Genomic DNA, 17,721 nt, shown 5'->3' with positions numbered 1-17,721 from the left:
AGTCCTGTCCTGGCCCTAATATAACAATTGTCTATCCATACAGAGGGGGCATACTTTAAATGTATTGAAATTAATAAGGAATCTTTGAGTAAACTTCGAGTATCATTTGAGTATCTCATTGCCGGGCAGAGTGTCCTGGTTTTCGGTAATCAAAATAGGGTCACCCTAGTTAAGAAGCCTTAATTTATGAAAACAACATGAATTGACATTGACAAAAAACGCATTTTAATATTGGCCATTTAAAAAAAAAAAAAAAAAAGTCTATAAAAAGCATCATCATTGTACTTCACAAGCTATTTGCGCAATTCAGCGCTGCTTCATTGTTGAAAAATGACAGAAGTCATGTTTTGATTCCTACAAAGGATTGTAGGTATATATCTACCTCATCCAGTGCTATTTTTTATTTTCTGTCTTATAAAGTATCCAATTACAGTGTGAGAAATCGTTCACCGATACTGTCTGAACAAATGAAACTGAATCGTGAGCAATTCAATTTCAGATCTTTTGGCAAAACAGTTTGAGTAATCAGATCAAAAGAGTGATTAATTGGTGAATCTGGCATTGCAAGTTCTGTTTCTAAACAGCCGATTGAAACCCATGACAGAAATTCTGAAATACATTTTTAGGGAAAATTATGGTTCTCAGAATGGTACACGGTTATCTCAACTGACACATGAGTTTATCAGTATTTTTTTACTCATGCTCATGCCCCAATAAAAAGGGTCACAGATGCCCCTGCCATAACATAACATAATGATCCATATCGGCCACAATTTTCAGTGAATCCCTAATTGAATGAATTATATTTATAATAATATTTCTCTCACAATGTCCACCATAGTCGATTTTTTTTCACTGTGCTTGTCACAATTCATTCTGGCATGGCCTTTTTGTCTGGAGCATGCCTTAAACATGCTTCCTACCAGAGGTTTTGGACGAAAGCTTATGTGTGCATGTCCTTTTGGTCTCCATATGAGACCAAATTTGTTTTGTTCAGATCCTAATTGCCTTTGATTAAGTTTGTAAATCACGTTATTTGAGTGTCCATTCGGCATGCGGGCGTCGTCAAGAAGAGGGTCTAAAATCATCCGTCTTTCTGTTCAGCTAATGACACCAAACATCCATCTGCTGCCACGTGAACACTCCCAATCAAGCACACCTGAACAGTGAGCTAATGTACCTAACTGTGCAAGAAAGCCTGAAAAACCAAAGACGGGAATGATTTCAAGATTTCTGCAAAAATTATGTTGACTTATTCACATTCGAATTTAGCCATTGTAAAATGTACGCAGTGGTATAAAAAAGTAAAATTATCATTCGATTATAGTAAAATAAAAATGAAAGGACAAAAAAAGCACAGCTGCAATTGATTATGAGACAAGTAAGAACAAATGTTGTTTAATGTCAAACACATTGCTCTGTTTTTGCATCCCCAACAGCCTGATACTTGCATTGGCTCAACAAATGGTGTGATTTTGGAGGTAGGACTATCTGTTTGTTCGTCCAATGGAAGAAATGGTGTGTGTCAAGAAAAACCTGTTTGAAAACAGCCATTATATATTTTTTGCAATTCTTTTTGGTGACACTAGTGGCACAGAAATGACCCTTGGCTTCACCTTTACCACTTCAACTAAAACTAAAGCATTTAACTCAAGTGCTAAAGCAAAACTTGTGACAATCAACAGGACAATCTGTTCTCAATGATTGTGCCGAGACCTCATAACCAGGGAGGCACTGCAGAAACAGTTCACTTCTGAGGCCAGTCTCGAGTCCAAGCAGAAGGTCAGGAGGGTTGACGTGGAAGGAAGCACAATGCAGCACTGCCTGGGCAATGCCTGCTCCATCTGACAGCTCGCACACACACACACACACACAAGAAGCTGTACTCATTAAGGATCTGACTGAGGCTTACAAACGCGCCTCAGCTCGGCCAGAGCCCTAACCCACACAGCGCTAGCAAAGCTAAGATGCTACTGTGCCTCTTGTTGTGGTGTGTAAGGAGGACATACAGGCTCCTCATTACACCCTACTACTCTCCACTGCCTTGAAAGTTTTACTTGACATCTTTGTGCTACAATACAGTAGAATTTGACTACTTTGACACTGGCTTCAAAAACTACACGTCCACTTGGCCAGTTTGAGCTTACAGGTTGTTTAATGTGATTTACACAAGTAAGACATTTGCCTGGATAAACATCCTTTGTTTGGTCCTGAGACAACACCCCTATTAACCAATCACAGCCCTCTTATTATAGGGTTAGGTTTCTAGACTGCAGGGTTGAGTGAAATTCCGAATTTAGGAAAAGGAAAATTTGGATTGAATTGAGACCCACAGTATGTTGAACTGGAATTTGCATTAGAATGACAGGAATAATTTACAGTTACAATTTAAAGAAACACACGTTTAATTTAAATTATTTCAAAACAAGGAATACAATACTTGCAATTTCATCCAATACAAGTTTTGTGACAAAATAAATACATTTATACATTTACAAATAATTCTCATTTATTCCCTGAAATGCATCTTTAATACTTTCAAATGTACACAACCAACTAAAAATATCCTAATTTTGCCATATATTTAAAAGTAAATAAATAAATTGTTTCATATTCATAACTGATTTTTACTTTATACAAATAAATACGTGACTAGTGAGTAGTGACTATATACTATATTTTGCATAAACTACCCTGCATAACTATATTTCACCATAAAAAAATAATTTATTAAATATAATGAAAAACATAAATTATAAAATAAATGTCTACAGGTGACATTTCGAACAATGCTTATTAGTATAATCTAATATTTCCAGAAACATCTGTTGTATGAACACAATTATGAGTAATTCATACTTAAACTCCATTATAATTCTACTTCCGGAAATTCAAATGAAAATTCAGTTCAAACTGAGTAACTGATGAGTTTAAATCAAGTTGAGGTCAGATTGGGGTTAGGAATAGTTGTTAGGGTTGTTAATGTTGATGCAATGTTGTCTTACTTCGGTAAATCATGTCAAGCATTATGTGTATCGGGCTAAAAAAGATAAAAGGTAATAAGTCTAAAGTAATTTAGACCCAATTCTGAAATAACCACCAGCGTTCCAGATCACAGCAACACACAAGGAGAGAATGTGAGTAAGAGAGAGAATATGTGTTTGTGTGTTAGAGGTGAAGTGATTGGCTGGACTTACGGCCTTTGGTTTAAATGGTGGCTGAACTTCCTTGTTCTCCAGCTTCTCCCAATCCATGTAACGGAAGAAGCCGTGTTCCCTGATGTCTCTCTCACCCTCAGGGCCACAGCCCAGACGCTTACCCGGGTGTTTGGTCATCAGCTGAAACGGTATAGAACAGAGAGGTGAGAGGACCACTGGGTATATATTATGGCTGTCAATTGCTTAAAAAATAATCTAGTTAAATACATGATATGCAGAATAGTGAATCAAGCTAATCAGAATTAATAGCATATCTATATTAGAGAGCAGGTTTCTACCTTTCTACATAATTTATTTATGGAGCATGATACATTTTTCAGTAATATATTTAAATTGAATTATATATTATATTAATATGCAACACTTAGAGCCCAAATATTTAGGTCCAACTACAGCCAGAGAACCTGCCATAGATTGGCCCCACTCCAAGAGTTTTGTTCAATAATTTTGTTTGATGGGTCAAAAATACATGTTCTGTTAATATCCCTGGAGAAAGTAAAACTAAATACAAAGAAGTGAGAATGTTAATTTTTTTTGTTATAAACAAATAATTTGTACTGCAGTTTTAGCACAGCTTCTTTTCATCAGCTTCCTCCGCACACCCATCTCTCTCCCTTTTTCCCCTTCACCGACAGCTGTTTTATTCCCCGGTAGAACATGCTATGTTGAATATAACAAAATCGTTTGGCTATTTTATTCCAGTGAGTGACTTTAGCGTGTGTAGGAGAGATTAGGCGAGGGGAAAAACAACTTGCCGCTTTTTCTTCAGCGCCTCAGTGCGCATGAAAAATTGATGGCAGAGAAAGTCTTTCCAGGCTCTTGTAAGGCACAGGTGGAGGTGGTGGTGGAGTGAGGAAGATGAAGGTCTCTGCTGACTGGTAGAGCCTTAACCCTCAGTGGATCAGGAAGGGGCTGGGTCGGAGCCAGTCGGGATAGGATCAATCCCTGACCCTCGATGCCTTCTGGAATCATGGCGCTTGCTAAGAGGCATGTGCTCAACTGCCCTCTGAAGCTTTGTCATCATTGTCATCATTAATGTATACAGCAGGGGCCAGGACATACTCGCTCACTGTGTGGCAATGCTGACATGTGCAGGTGGGCCATGCTGCCACAGAGACACAGCTGGCCAATTCTCTCTCTTCATCCATATGTCCCTCCATTCATATCTATCTATTCAAAACACACATCTGTCTATCCATCTATCCATTAACAAAACACAATATGTCTATCTAAAATCAGCGGTGTTAGTGCCTCTGCAAAAAATAGGAAGAGAAAATAATCCATATTACAAAATGTGACATTAAAAAGTGTATAAATCACTCGTTTCTCTAAAGTAACTGTGTCCAACAGCAACACCAGTCTGAGTCTCTCTTGCTTCCCCTGAGCCCATTGACTTTTAACAGACCCCCTGAAGTGTGCGGTCGGTTTGGTGGTGGTGGGGGGTTAGGGGGTAATTGAGAATGAATGGGGGAAAGTGAGAGGACGCCTCCATTGTGCTATGATTGGATGCGATTGGTTATGATTGGATATGATTGGTCCGTGCGATAAATCCTGCCTCTTGTTTTTGTGCGCTTTTGCGTCTTAATGAACATTATGGTGTTAATGGGAAGACTAACTAAAAAGTAAGTAAACAACTCAGATATCACCGCTTTTGGTCACAATCAAACTTGAAAAGGCCAGAAAACATGTTGACTGTGAGTTTTTTTTAGTAAGCAATCAGTTTGGTGAAATTAATCATGTCTGTGACCAGTGTTTACCGAGCTTGATGACTGATAATCTGAAAATAAGCTAACTATCACTTCAAAAATAAAATATATTGTTTAAATTGTTACTGCCTTTAGTTATTATTGTTTAACTAAATTGATTATATTTATACATAGTTTTAATAAACAGAACATTACTTAGTTAATGTTAATGTCAAATAATAACAACAATAATAATAATAATGTTCCCCTTCATGGGAACTCAAGCTGCGTCACCGCTTTGGGAACGCTCCTGCGTGATTGCGTTGCGAAGCACGCATGTCATCAGTCCAATAGAGAGACGGAACGTCATAGACGGGTGATGTCATCGACCGGAAAGTATAAAGCATCCCCGGAAACACATGCCCACATCTTCTGTTGTCTTCAGCAAGCGCTCTGTGTCATTTGTCACCAAATTTCTTGTTTTTCTTGTTTTTCACAAAAAGCATACACACTGACTTTATCAGAGAGAATGGCGAGTGAACAGCAGTTCGTTAGATGTGTTCCTCCCTGCTCACGTTACATCACAAGCGGGGATACACATCTAATGTGTGTTGTTTGCTTGGGTGAGCAGCATGCGCAGTCTGCACTCGAGGGTGCCGGCTGCGAGCATTGTGAGGCTTTGCCTTTGCGTGTGCTGCGATCCCTCTGGGCGCTCTTTGAGGAGGGCGTCCCGGTTCGCGCTCCCCGCGGCTCGGGTCCCGCTGTGGCTGAGGCTCAGCGGCGGCTTGAGACGTGGGGTTCGCAGATAAATCTGTCGGGTGGGTTTGAGACGGGTCCCGCCCTATCTCAGCCTTCTCCCGTCAGATCCGCGGCTGCTTCTCTGGGTTCGGGAGCCCGCGCTGCGGTTTCTCCCGCCCAGGTGGCAGCCTCGGTGCTGCAGCTGTCATCCTCCGAGGAGGTTGATGTCTGCAGCACCGAGCCGGGGATTGAAGATTCGCCACTTCAATCCCCCGCGAGTGAGGAGCTTGCAGGGGTTTTGAGCAGAGCGGTGGCCAAATTACACATAGATTGGCCAGCGCAGGATGTTAATCAGGAGCGCGCCACTGTAAAAAGTCGGCTGGATGAGCGCTTCCTGCCTGCCCGCTCTGCTCAGCCTCCGCGGCGGAGCCTTCCGTTCTTCACGGATCTCCACACGAGGTGTTGAGATCGTGGATGCGGCCCATGTCAGCGAGAGTTTTCAGTCCCCATACATCAGTCTATAGTAACATCGGGGGGCTGAAGAGACATGGGTATGGCTCGGTGCCGAGGGTGGAAGAGACGCTCGCGAGCCATCTCTCTCCTGAATCGGCATCAACCATTAAGGCTCCGTTGCTGGCCACTAAACCGCTCAGAGTGACATCAGCATTAGTGGGCAAATCATACTCGGCAGCAGGTCAGGCCGCCGCGTGTCTGCATACTATGGCTATAGTGCAGGCATACCAGGCTGATCTGCTTTGAGACCTGGTGGAAAGCGCTGCGATCGGAGCTGACGTCATCAGCGAGCTCCGATCCTCGGCAGATTTAGCCCTCCGTGCCACCAAGGAGACGGCCAGATGTAATTCTCATCTCACGGTACCCGTCAGCCTTCAGCACCCTCACAGGGTCATTCCACCAGGGGCGTGGCGTGGAGGGCCCTCGCGCACATGAGGAGGTTAGGGCTGAGGCTCAACTCCAAGAAGAGCGTTCTTTCTCCAGTACAGAGAATAATGTATCTAGGCGTGAGTTGGGATTCGGTCTCTATGCGGGCCCGCTTATCAGAGCCTCGCATGGAGTCGATCCGCTCGGCCGTGAGAGGGGTGAAGCTAGACCAGTCACTTACTGTAAAGCAGTTTCAGAGACTGCTGGGTCTCATGGCAGCAGCGTCCAATATCATTCCATGCGGCCAGTTGTACATGAGACCGTTACAGTGGTGGCTCAAAACCAGAGGTTTTTCCCCGAGGGGAAATCCCTTTCGGGTGATCAAGGTTTCGTGGCGATGTCTCCGCTCCTTGGTCATGTGGAAGGATCCTTGGTTTCTGGCCCTAGGCCCGTTACTGGGGGCACTGTGCCATCGGGAATCTCTGAGCACGGATGCCTCCCTTACGGGCTGGGGGGCGACCATGAGTGGTCGCTCGGCCCAGGGCTTATGGCAGGAGCACCAGCATTCATGGCACATAAATTGTCTAGAAATGTTGGCAGTGTTTCAGGCTCTGAAGCACTTCCTTCTGTATCTCAGGGGCCATCATGTGCTTGTTCGCACAGACAGCACATGGGCAGTCTCCTATATCAACCATCAAGGTGGTCTGAGGTCTCGTCAGTTGTACAAACTGGCGCGCCTTATTCTCATTTGGTCCCGGGGGAAACTACTCTCAGTGAGAGCTATGTACATCCCTGGGCGGTTGAATGTGGAAGCAGACATCTTGTCGAGACAGTTGCCGATGCCCGGGGAATGGAGACTTCACACCGAGGTGGAGGGCCCAAGTGGACCTGTTTGCAACACACAAGAACACCCATTGTCAACTGTGGTTCTCCCTAACGCCTCCAGCTCCTCTCGGACTGGACGCTATGGTGCAGGAGTGGCCGAGGCTGCCCCTGTACGCTTTTCCCCCGATCACTCTGCTTCCGGGAGTTCTAGAGAGAGTGCGCCGGGACGGGGCCCGTCTTCTGCTAGTAGCCCCGTACTGGCCGGGCCGAGTATGGTTCTCGGACATTGTGTCTCTCCTCGACGGCTCTCCCCAGGAGATTCCGCTCAGGGAGGACCTTCTCTCTCAGGCGGGCAGTGTCTTCGTACACCCTCGCCCAGAGTTGTGGAAGCTGTGGGCTTGGCCTCTGAGGGGGCCCAGCTCATAAGCTCTGGTCTCTCAGCTGAGGTTGTGGAGACCATTCTACACTCTAGAGCTCCCTCCACGAGGAAACTGTACGCTCTTAAGTGGAGACTCTTCACCGTTTGGTGTAGAGAGCGCCTGTGGGATCCAGTTAACTGCCCTGCGAGTGCGGTGATGGAGTTCTTGCAGGAGAGGTTCTCCGCTGGGTTACCTCCCTCCACACTGAAGGTGTATGTGGCAGCCTTAGCTGCTTACTACACTCCTTTGGGTGGTGTTTCTTTGGGGTGACACCCATTAGTAACTCGTTTCCTCAGTGGAACCTTGAGGCTAAGACCTGTTGTGCGCACCAGGGTGCCAGCCTGGGACTTGGCCATTGTGCTTCAAGGCCTTTCCGAGGCTCCCTTTGAGCCGCTTGAGGATGTTTCGGAGAAGTTTTTAACTCTTAAAACTATCTTTCTGCTTGCTATTTCTTCTTTGAAAAGAATTGGAGATTTACAAGCCCTTTCGGGGGCACCCTCGTGCTCGGAATTTGCTCCCGGTATGGCCAGGGCCTTCTGTTCAGGGCCTTATGTTCCGAAGGTTCTCACTAATCCTGTGAGACCTATTGTACTTCAGGCTTTCTGTCCTCCGCCCTTCGTGACGTCAGACCAGGAAAGACTTAATCTGCTTTGCCCTGTTCGAGCATTAGATACTTATGTCCACAGAGCTGCCCTGTGGAGGATATCTGAACAGTTGTTTGTGTGTTACGGGTCACCCTAAAGGGGAACCCGTTTCTAAGCAGAGAATGAGCAAGTGGGTGGTTGAGGCCATTTCACTTGCTTATGTGGCGGCCGGGCAGCCTTCTCCTTTGGCTGTCCGGGCCCACTCTACTAGGAGTCTGGCAGCCTCTCAGGCTCTTTTGGCAGGGGCTTCCCTGCAGGATGTTTGTGATGCGGCGGGTTGGTCCTCGCAGCTCACTTTCGTCAGGTTCTATGAGCTAGATATTAACACTACTCCGGGGGCTCGGGTGCTCACTTCCTGAGTACACAGGCGGGCATGGTTAGTCTCGTTCCCAAAGCGGTGACGCAGCTTGAGTTCCCATGAAGGGGAACGTCTCGGTTATGTCTGTAACCTTAGTTCCCTGAGTAGGGAACGAGACGCTGTGTCACCCCGCCATACTCCCTGCATTCATCCTTTTACAGAAGCTGTGGGTTCGGTTCCCGGGGATGCTTTATACTTTCCGGTCGATGACGTCACCCGTCTATGACGTTCCGTCTCTCTAATGGACTGATGACATACGTGCTTCACAACGCAATCACGCAGGGGCGTTCCCAAAGCGGTGATGCAGCATCTCGTTCCCTACTCAGGGAACTAAGGTTACAGATGTAACCGAGACGTTTTACTGATGTAGTGTCACCATTAAATATAACTGGGACATGCATTTACATTTGATATATAAAAAAACAAATGAGGACTGAAATTACCTTCCTACCCATCCATCCATCCATCCATCCGTAATTTTCAGCTTGTTTCTGTACAGCTGACTGCTCATATTTCACAGCCGTCCTACTCTGAACGACAGAGCTGCAGTGTAATCTGACAGAGCAATTCAGGAGAGGCTCTAGAGAACGACTAAAGCCAAAAACACAAGTGACCTGCAGCAACGAAGTAAAGTCAATTGCTTTATCTCTCCCTCCTGGCCTTCTTCAGCCCACTACACAGAAGTGTGGCAGGTGGGCTCTTCAGAGAATTCAGCACTGATGCTCTTAAACTTAAACTCTGAGTTAGTGACAGTAACTCGGTTGGTCACATGAAAGACAGACAGCCACAGAAACCTATGGGATTTTATGCCTCATCACTGTCTTTTCAAATGAACCCAAGATGGATCATGACCACGGGTTCACTTTTACAAATGAATATTTTTTAATGGTTTTTGAACTAATGAAGTTCCATTACTTTTCTAGTCTTTCATGCTACTGGGATAAGAACTCATAATGGATAAGGATTCATCAACAATGAACATAATTTATCATTCTTTTAACTGAAACTAATATACGTTATATATGTATTTTTATGTACACTAGGGATTTTTACAAGACGCCACAGCTCTATTTGAAAATAATCATTCAAGAATGATTGCAGTGATTTTGTTGGGGACTGCATCTGCAAAGATAATAAAAATAATAAAGACTTTTTACTCAGTAACTTTATTAGTGCAAACCATCCTTTAGGGCAGAACAATTTGGGAACTATTTGAAAATTTTTGGTGTTCAGACTTGAGTATAGTCATAAGCTATACATTCACATTTGACTAATTCAATATGACTATAAACTATATAAAATAAGGCTTGAATACACTACACGAACGGAAATCGGAACGGATTTTAAAACACTAGGCAACATACACTTGCCAACTTCGTAAATGGTGATAGAAAAAAACATTATACACTAAATGACTGAGGATCACTAAACGACTGAGGGATCATGTAGTACTTTCAAGTAGTGCAGAACATAGCAAACTCACACAAAAACATGCCCCTTGTTGCTAGGAGATGCTTGACAAATGAAAATGTGTTCTAAAATTGATTCAAAACATGTTTAATACTCTCCAACTGGATGGAGATGTGTCGACTCAAATCTGCAGACTAGCGCTGACTTTTGGCAAATAGCATCAACTTGTCCATACGATAAATCGGAAAAAAGTCTTGGAGTGTATTCTAGCCTTTACTCTACACCAAGAACCTACAAAGATCATTTCTAGCCAATGAAATACAACAAAACTATTCCCAAACCTACAATTTTAATTTTTTTTAAAGACATTTCCACATCTGGAAATCACTATTTTTACAATTCCCTAATTGATCTCAAGGTGCATTATCATCACTTGAGAACGTGAATGATGATGTAAAGGCTTGTTCTAGAAGTATCTGCTCAATGAGGAAAACTCGATAAACACTACATTTAAAAGAAAATAAGTTCTATCTCCACGTTTACATTAGCTACATTCCAACAGAATCAAGAACAGGCATTAAGCTGAGCATGCTCCATGTTCTACACTCCGATAGTTTGACAGATGGCTCGAGATACCATTGTACTATTAGTGTTTGGTGACAAGCACTTACACAAATACAGCATAAGCAAAGAGAAAGAGGAAAAAAGAAAGTGAGAGAAAGTGAGCGAGAGTCTGTGTGTGAGCTCTAGATTGGCCTTAGTCATGGCGTATCAGCCTGTATCAGGCTTGTGTCCCAAGCCTCTCTCAGCAGTGTGCTGGGCTGTGTTCCATATCAAAGAACCACAGCATCCCACTTTAATCCTACGATATCAGAGCTGTACACTCCATCAACACTGATAATACTCTTCAATTAGCACTGAGAGCACTGCAGTCGCACATATCTGCTGTTACCGTTGCTGCACGAGCGATTCCTGCAGTACGCCAACCTCTGCCTCTGTCAGCTTCATTAAACAAGTCCTTAAACGCATCCGCCAGGTTTTTCATTATTATAATTTTTTTTATAGAATTAATGCAACATAATTTAGCTACTTTATCATCCTCATGCGCTGTGTCTCAAAACATATTGAGCTGTGTATCTACACTTACCAAAATGTATTGCAATGTTACTTTGCCCAGCATGTAATTCTAATGGATATTTTATTTTGGTGGAGATCCTTGATACAAGAATAGATGTTGCTATATTTATTCTCCTTGAGTAAACTTTTTCCCTCCACACTAATTCTGAACACACACATTTGTTTTTCAGGCAGTACATCGGGATACATCCAGAAAAAGGCACCAAAGCTGGACAAAGCAGACAGAGAAGGTCACCTAGAAAAAAAAGTGAACACTCGCGTCTCCAGTCTTCTTAAAAGAATAATGGATTTTGAGTTTTACTTTAAGTATTACATACCACACACACACACACACGCTACACTATGGGTGTAACGGTTCAAGTTACTCACGGTTTGGTTCTTATCTCAGTTTTAGTGTCGGTGCAATTTGGTATGTGTTATGTTCAGGGAAAAATAGACTACTGTCAAATAAAAATAAAGAAAATAAGAATAAATAATCAAACTACAAGCAACAGCACAAATAAATACAATAGAGCAAAGATAAAAATAAAATAAACAGTTCTTTTCAGGTTTTTTAGGTTTCTAATAGTTCTCAGGTACATTGAATAAAGTAATCAAATGTAAAGCAACATTGCATATAATCTTTACAGTACAAATCAAATGAAGATTTATCATTATTAAAGTCACAAAAGCTATTCAGTCAAGAGCAGTGAGTGATTTCCTTGTCTTTTGCTGTTTGATTAACATTAAAAACACATACAGGCAGCAGGAATATTAGGCTGCTGTCCCTTGAAGACATGCAGTAATGCGCGGATCCAAAATACTGATACACATTGTTGTCTTTCTCGACTGTTTACGTCTTACTTAAAATATAAACTTAACATTTGTGTGATTTTTCTCCAGTCAAGCGCAAGACTTGAAAGATAACTCAATATTTGCACGCTGTCTGAGACACAGCTTTCCATGTGCACGCTTCGGATGCACACACAAATCTGGTGTGGTTCGATTTTGTACCGAAAACTGTTACACCCCTAGTGCACACACAGACACATGGTCTCTTGATCTGTATTTTTTCAGGTATTCTGTCATTCTTATTCACTCAAAATCATTTACTCAGGTGTTCTCCGAGTCATTCATTAGGTCTTTGTTTTGACAGCCTGCAATACTTTTAAAGACTTGTTATAGTATTTAATTCATCTTTTATACAGCTGAAATTTGCATGCATTGCCAAACATCTAATAAGCTTTGGGTTTTGTTTTACCATTGTCTTCATTTTGTACAAGTGTTCTGTAAGTCAGAACTGGATTTTTGGGAATATCTTGTGTTTATTTCTGTTCATTGTGACTTCACTTCTACCCCTTAAATAGCTGACATTTTGTTCTTTCCTATGTCCTTACATGTCTTTTAGGCTTTTTTCCCCAAGAAAATTTCCAAAAGTTTAATAAAAAGGCATGTTTTAAAACAACACTTTAAAGCTACTTTTCTTCTGTTTTTAAGTGACTATATCAAAGGGTAGATTTACACTGTATTAAAACATGGTGTTTTATAGCAAGATTGCAACAGGGCAATTTATTAAATTATTGTTCGCCAGCTGTCCATTACTCAATAGCTTACACAATAGCATGTACTAGTATATTTGTATAGTAGTTTACAATACAATCCTGCACATATTCCTCTTGTGAAAAAGAGCAAATAAACATTCACGAACTACCAATACTTTTCTCAGAATTGTACAGTTTCATAACAATTTATGCTGTATTTGCAAAAACAGTAGGCAACTGTAAATTTCACCAACAGGAAGACACAGTAAATTTAACAGTAACTTGCTGGCAACTATGATGCCAGGTCTTTACTGTGTTTTAAAGGTCCCATTCCGCATGATCCCATTGTTCAAACTTTAGTTAGTGTGTAATGTTGCTGTTAGAGCATAAATAATACCTGTAAAATTATAAAGCTCAAAGTTCAATGCCAAGCGAGATATTTTATTTAACAGAAGTTCCCTTTCAAAGCCTACAGCGAACGGCTGGCTTGGACTACATCCTGGTACTTCCTGCTATAATTACGTCAGTAGAGCAGTAGAACAGACTAACCTCCGCCCACAAAGAAACGCGAAAAAGGGGGCGCGGTCTTGTTGCTGTCCCACGTGGAGAAGCGGACGTGTCGCGTGGAGAAAAGGAACTGTTGCGTTGAGTGTGTTTATCGCCATGTCGTCGAGACGCTGTTATTTTCATCCAGGAGTCAAATCACCTTTGTTTGGCTTTCCCAGGGACGCTGTAGAGATTATTGAACGCATTCATCTCTACGTTAAGAGGCGTGATCTTTCCAACATGCGCTAAGCTGCTGTCGAATCACAACACAGGAACTGCTGGCACGTGCGCTAAGCTGCGGTCGAATTACAACACGGTAAGCGCTGGCACAATCAGAACTCGTTACGTATTTCTGAAGGAGGGACTTTATAGAACAGGGAAATCACCAGCCGTTTTTAGGACAGTGGAAACAGCGGTACACAGATAAGTACATTGTGTGAAAAATACTGTGTTTTTTTACACGCGAAACATGAACACATGTTATATTGCACACTGTAAACACAATCAAAGCTTCAAAAAAACACGAAGAACGGGACCTTTAATAAACAGTAGCCAACTGTAAATTTCACCAACGGTAAGACACCATTAATTTAACAGTAACTTTCTGGCAAAAGTGCTGCCAGTTCTCTACTGTTTTTAACTGGAAATTTTGTAACAGTGGTGTTGCTAGCATCATGCTCTATTGTTGCTGAGCAACAGGATTTTATATATATATATATATAAATATATATATATATATATATATATATATATATATATATATATATATATATATATATATATATATATATATATATATATATATATATATATATATATACACATACACACACTACAGTTCAAATGTTTTAGGGATATATGGAAGAGAAAATAATACTTTAATTCTGCAAGGATGCATTAAACTGCATAAAAAGTGGCAGTAAAGATATTTATGTTACAGAATATTTATATTTTAAATAAATGTTTTTCGTGTAAACGTTCGATTCATCTGAAAAAACTGAAAAAAAAAACCCATATATATATATCACGGCTTCCACAAAAATATTAAGCAGCACAACTGTTTTCAACATTGATAATAAGAAATGCTTCTTGCACCAAATCATCATATTAGAATGATTTCTGAAGGATCATGTGACACTGAAGACATACTGAAAAAATACTTTGACAAAACAGGAATAAAGTGCATTTTAAAATAGAAAACAGATATTTTAAATTGTAATAATATCTCACGATATTACTGTTTTTACTGTATTTTTGATCAAATAAATGTAGTCTTGGTGAGCATGAGATTTCTTTCAAAAACATGAAAACAATTTACCGCCCCCAAACTTTTGAAAAGTTGTGTATGCCATAGTAATGAATTTACATAATTTACAACAGCATTTTTGGGCATTACGAATACACCCATGATGCCCAAAAATGCTGTCTAGGTAGGCAGCTTACTACGTTTTGAGACCGTTATAAAAATCTTGTGCATTAATACATACATCACATCTTACAGAGAGTTTAATACACTCACTGTGGAGTTTCTCTGCAATCTGTCGATGTAAGTGGCACAAATGAATATTCCCTCAGCCGATGTTCTGTGCATAAAAGCCTATATCCCCTTAAGCTAAAACCCCAGGCTCTTAAGAAGCAAAGAGGAGGATTTGCTTTTTTATGGCAGAATAAGGCATCAACATTTTGATTACGACAGGTTCAATTTGTCCATCTGTCCTCTGAAAGTCACAAGGCCAGACTAAATTAGTCATTCAATTACTGTGCTGGAAGAACGATTGCTCCGCTTGGTTAAGGGAAATACCTCATTTATATTGCATGGCTCCATTGTAGCTTTCCCGGAAGCGCGGGCAGCAGCGCCACACGCCTAAAGCCGCGCTTGTCCAAACTTACAGGATTTTCCAATCTGTCTTAAATGTCAAGGATTCATTTAGTATTCTTGCTCTATTTTGGGAGATTGTAGGGGAGAGAGGCCTCCTGGATCTGACACACTTGCTGCTCTACAGAATTAAACTATTAGAGAAGTTCAGCAAGCACTTGCAGCAGATCCTATGGAGGAGAGAGGGAGACTGAACTCATCAAGACAATGAGCTCGGCAGTCAAACCGAGGAGAACACAGTAAGAGGATGAAAAAAAAAAATATCGACAAGCAGAAAAGACGAGGGTTATCCAGAGCATATATCTATGAGGGAAAATAGACAGAATATGAAAGGATAGAGAAAAGAGAGGAAGAAGGAGAGAATAGAGGGAGGAGAGGAGGGGGTCTTTTGTTTATCAGGTTTTACCCAGCAGCATGCTGCATTTTCATGAAGCCAGTCAAAGAGGGGCAGCATTCAGATTCTGAACGCAGAGGGTTGATTCATTATTTAATGCTCACATTAGCATGAATGTATTAGTGCGCAGGTCCCTCTGGAGACACCTGCTCTCACATCTCCCTTTCCACTTTATATTCCAGAACTTGTTGTCCTCCCAATACCAAAGATTTCCATTGTCCTAACTCAAACAAAATGGGTCACCAGGCGGCATGCGGGGTAGATGACGATCAAAGATGTAATGTAGATAATGTATCTTTTTATTTTATTAGGGCCCGAGCACCGATGGTGTGAGGACCCTATTGTAATTGTTCAGTCTATTCTTCTTCTTCTTTTTCTCCGAAACGAATCGCATTTTGAGGGCCTAAACATGCTCGAAAACTCATGAAGTGGGGAAATTTTACATCTGATATGGGTTTCAGAATTAGGCGTGGCAAAATGGCTTGATAGCGCCATCTACAAAATCTCAATTAAGCCCTGTTCATGCTACTTTTCATGTACAGGTATGAAATTCGGTAGACACATGTAACAGCCCAATACCTACAAAAAAGTACGTGGGAGCAAAATCTGAAAACCCATCAGGAAGTCAGATATTTTGAATTTTCTCTGCAAGATTTTTGTAGTTTTTGCCATATCCAGACGTTGTACTCTAACAAACTTCTCCTGGAGATTTAATCAGATCAACATCATATTTTGTCTCTAATCTAAAGGCCTTGGTGAAGTTAAATTGCAAAGATCTTGAGTTTTCGCTGAAGGGCGTGCTAGTTGTGGCCTGACAAAATTCGATGTTTCGCCATGAAACAGGAAGCTGTTTTAAATCAGGCATACAATGTTCAACCTGCCACAAACTTCACGTTTTATTAGAGTCCTGGCCTGAAGACATCTACATGGCAACGTTCAGTTAATCATAGCGCCACCTGCGGACAACAGGAAATGCCTCGTTTTACATTGTGATTAACTCCTCATAGAGATTTAACCAAATCAACATTAAATTTTGTCTGTCTAATCTAAAGGCCTTGGTGAAGTTAAATTGCAAAGATCTTGAGTTTTTCGCTGAAGGGCGTGTCCGTGGCGGCCTGACAAAGTCTGATGTTTCGCCATGAAACAGGATACTGTTGTAAGTCAGGCATACAATGTCTGACCTGCCCCAAACTTCACGTTTGATAAGAGTCCTGGCTTGAACACATCTACATGCCATTATTCAGTTAGTCATAGCGCCACCTGCTGGCAACAGGAAATGGCATGCTTTACACTGTAATTCACTCCCAGAAACGCATTAAAATATGCCATCAAGTCCCAAACATGCTAGAAACGCATTAAATCAAGCAACATTTGGCTAAGTGCTAACGTATGCGATTTACGCCATTAAACAGGAAGTTGTTGTAACTCAGGCATACAATGTCCGATCTGCCCCAAACTTCACATGTTTGATAAGAGTCCTGGCCTGAACACATCTACATGCCACTATTCAGTTAGTCATAGCGCCACCTGCTGGCAACAGGACATGGCATGATTTACACTGTGATTTACTCCCAGAAACACATTTAAATATGACATGAAGCACCGAACATTAGAAACACATTTAAGGTTAGTTCACCCAAAAATGAAAAAAAAAAATCATTTATTACTCACCCTCATGCCGTTCCACACCCGTAAGACCTCCGTTCATTTTCGGATCACAAGTTAAGATATTTTTGTTGAAATCTGAAGGCTCAGTGAGGCCTCCATAGAGACCAAAGCAATTTACACTCTCAAGATCCATTAATGTACTAAAAACATATTTAAATCAGTTCATGTGAGTCCTGAATTAGGCGTGGCAAAATGGCTTGATAGCGCCACCTACAAAATCTCAATTAAACCCTGTTCACGCTACATTTCACTTACAGGTTTAATCTTAAGAGATTTAATCAGATCAACATTTTGTCAGTCTAATCTAAAAGCCTTGGTGAAGTAAAATTGCAAAGATCTTGAGTTTTCGCTGAAGGGCGTGCCTGTGGTGGCCTGACAAAGTTCGATGTTTCGCCCATGAAACA

The 17,721-nt window shown here is 41.5% G+C and overlaps 1 protein-coding gene across 2 annotated transcripts in view; it reads right to left on the bottom strand.

Moving 5' to 3' along the window:
• prkcbb (protein kinase C, beta b) overlaps positions 1 to 17,721 on the bottom strand; it is a 174,219-nt gene that overhangs the window by 16,835 nt on the left and 139,663 nt on the right. For both annotated transcript variants that reach the window (XM_079832717.1, XM_079832716.1), the window contains exon 16: positions 3,198 to 3,338. In XM_079832717.1, coding sequence (XP_079688843.1) covers positions 3,198 to 3,338 — 141 coding nt within the window. The remainder of the gene's footprint in view (positions 1 to 3,197; positions 3,339 to 17,721) is intronic.

Source organism: Gobio gobio (assembly GCF_949357685.1).
Source record: "Gobio gobio genome assembly, chromosome: 1".
Lineage (NCBI taxonomy): Eukaryota > Metazoa > Chordata > Actinopteri > Cypriniformes > Gobionidae > Gobio > Gobio gobio.
The sequence above is the reverse complement of the archived record's forward strand: the minus strand, read 5'-3'. Positions and strand labels throughout refer to the sequence as shown.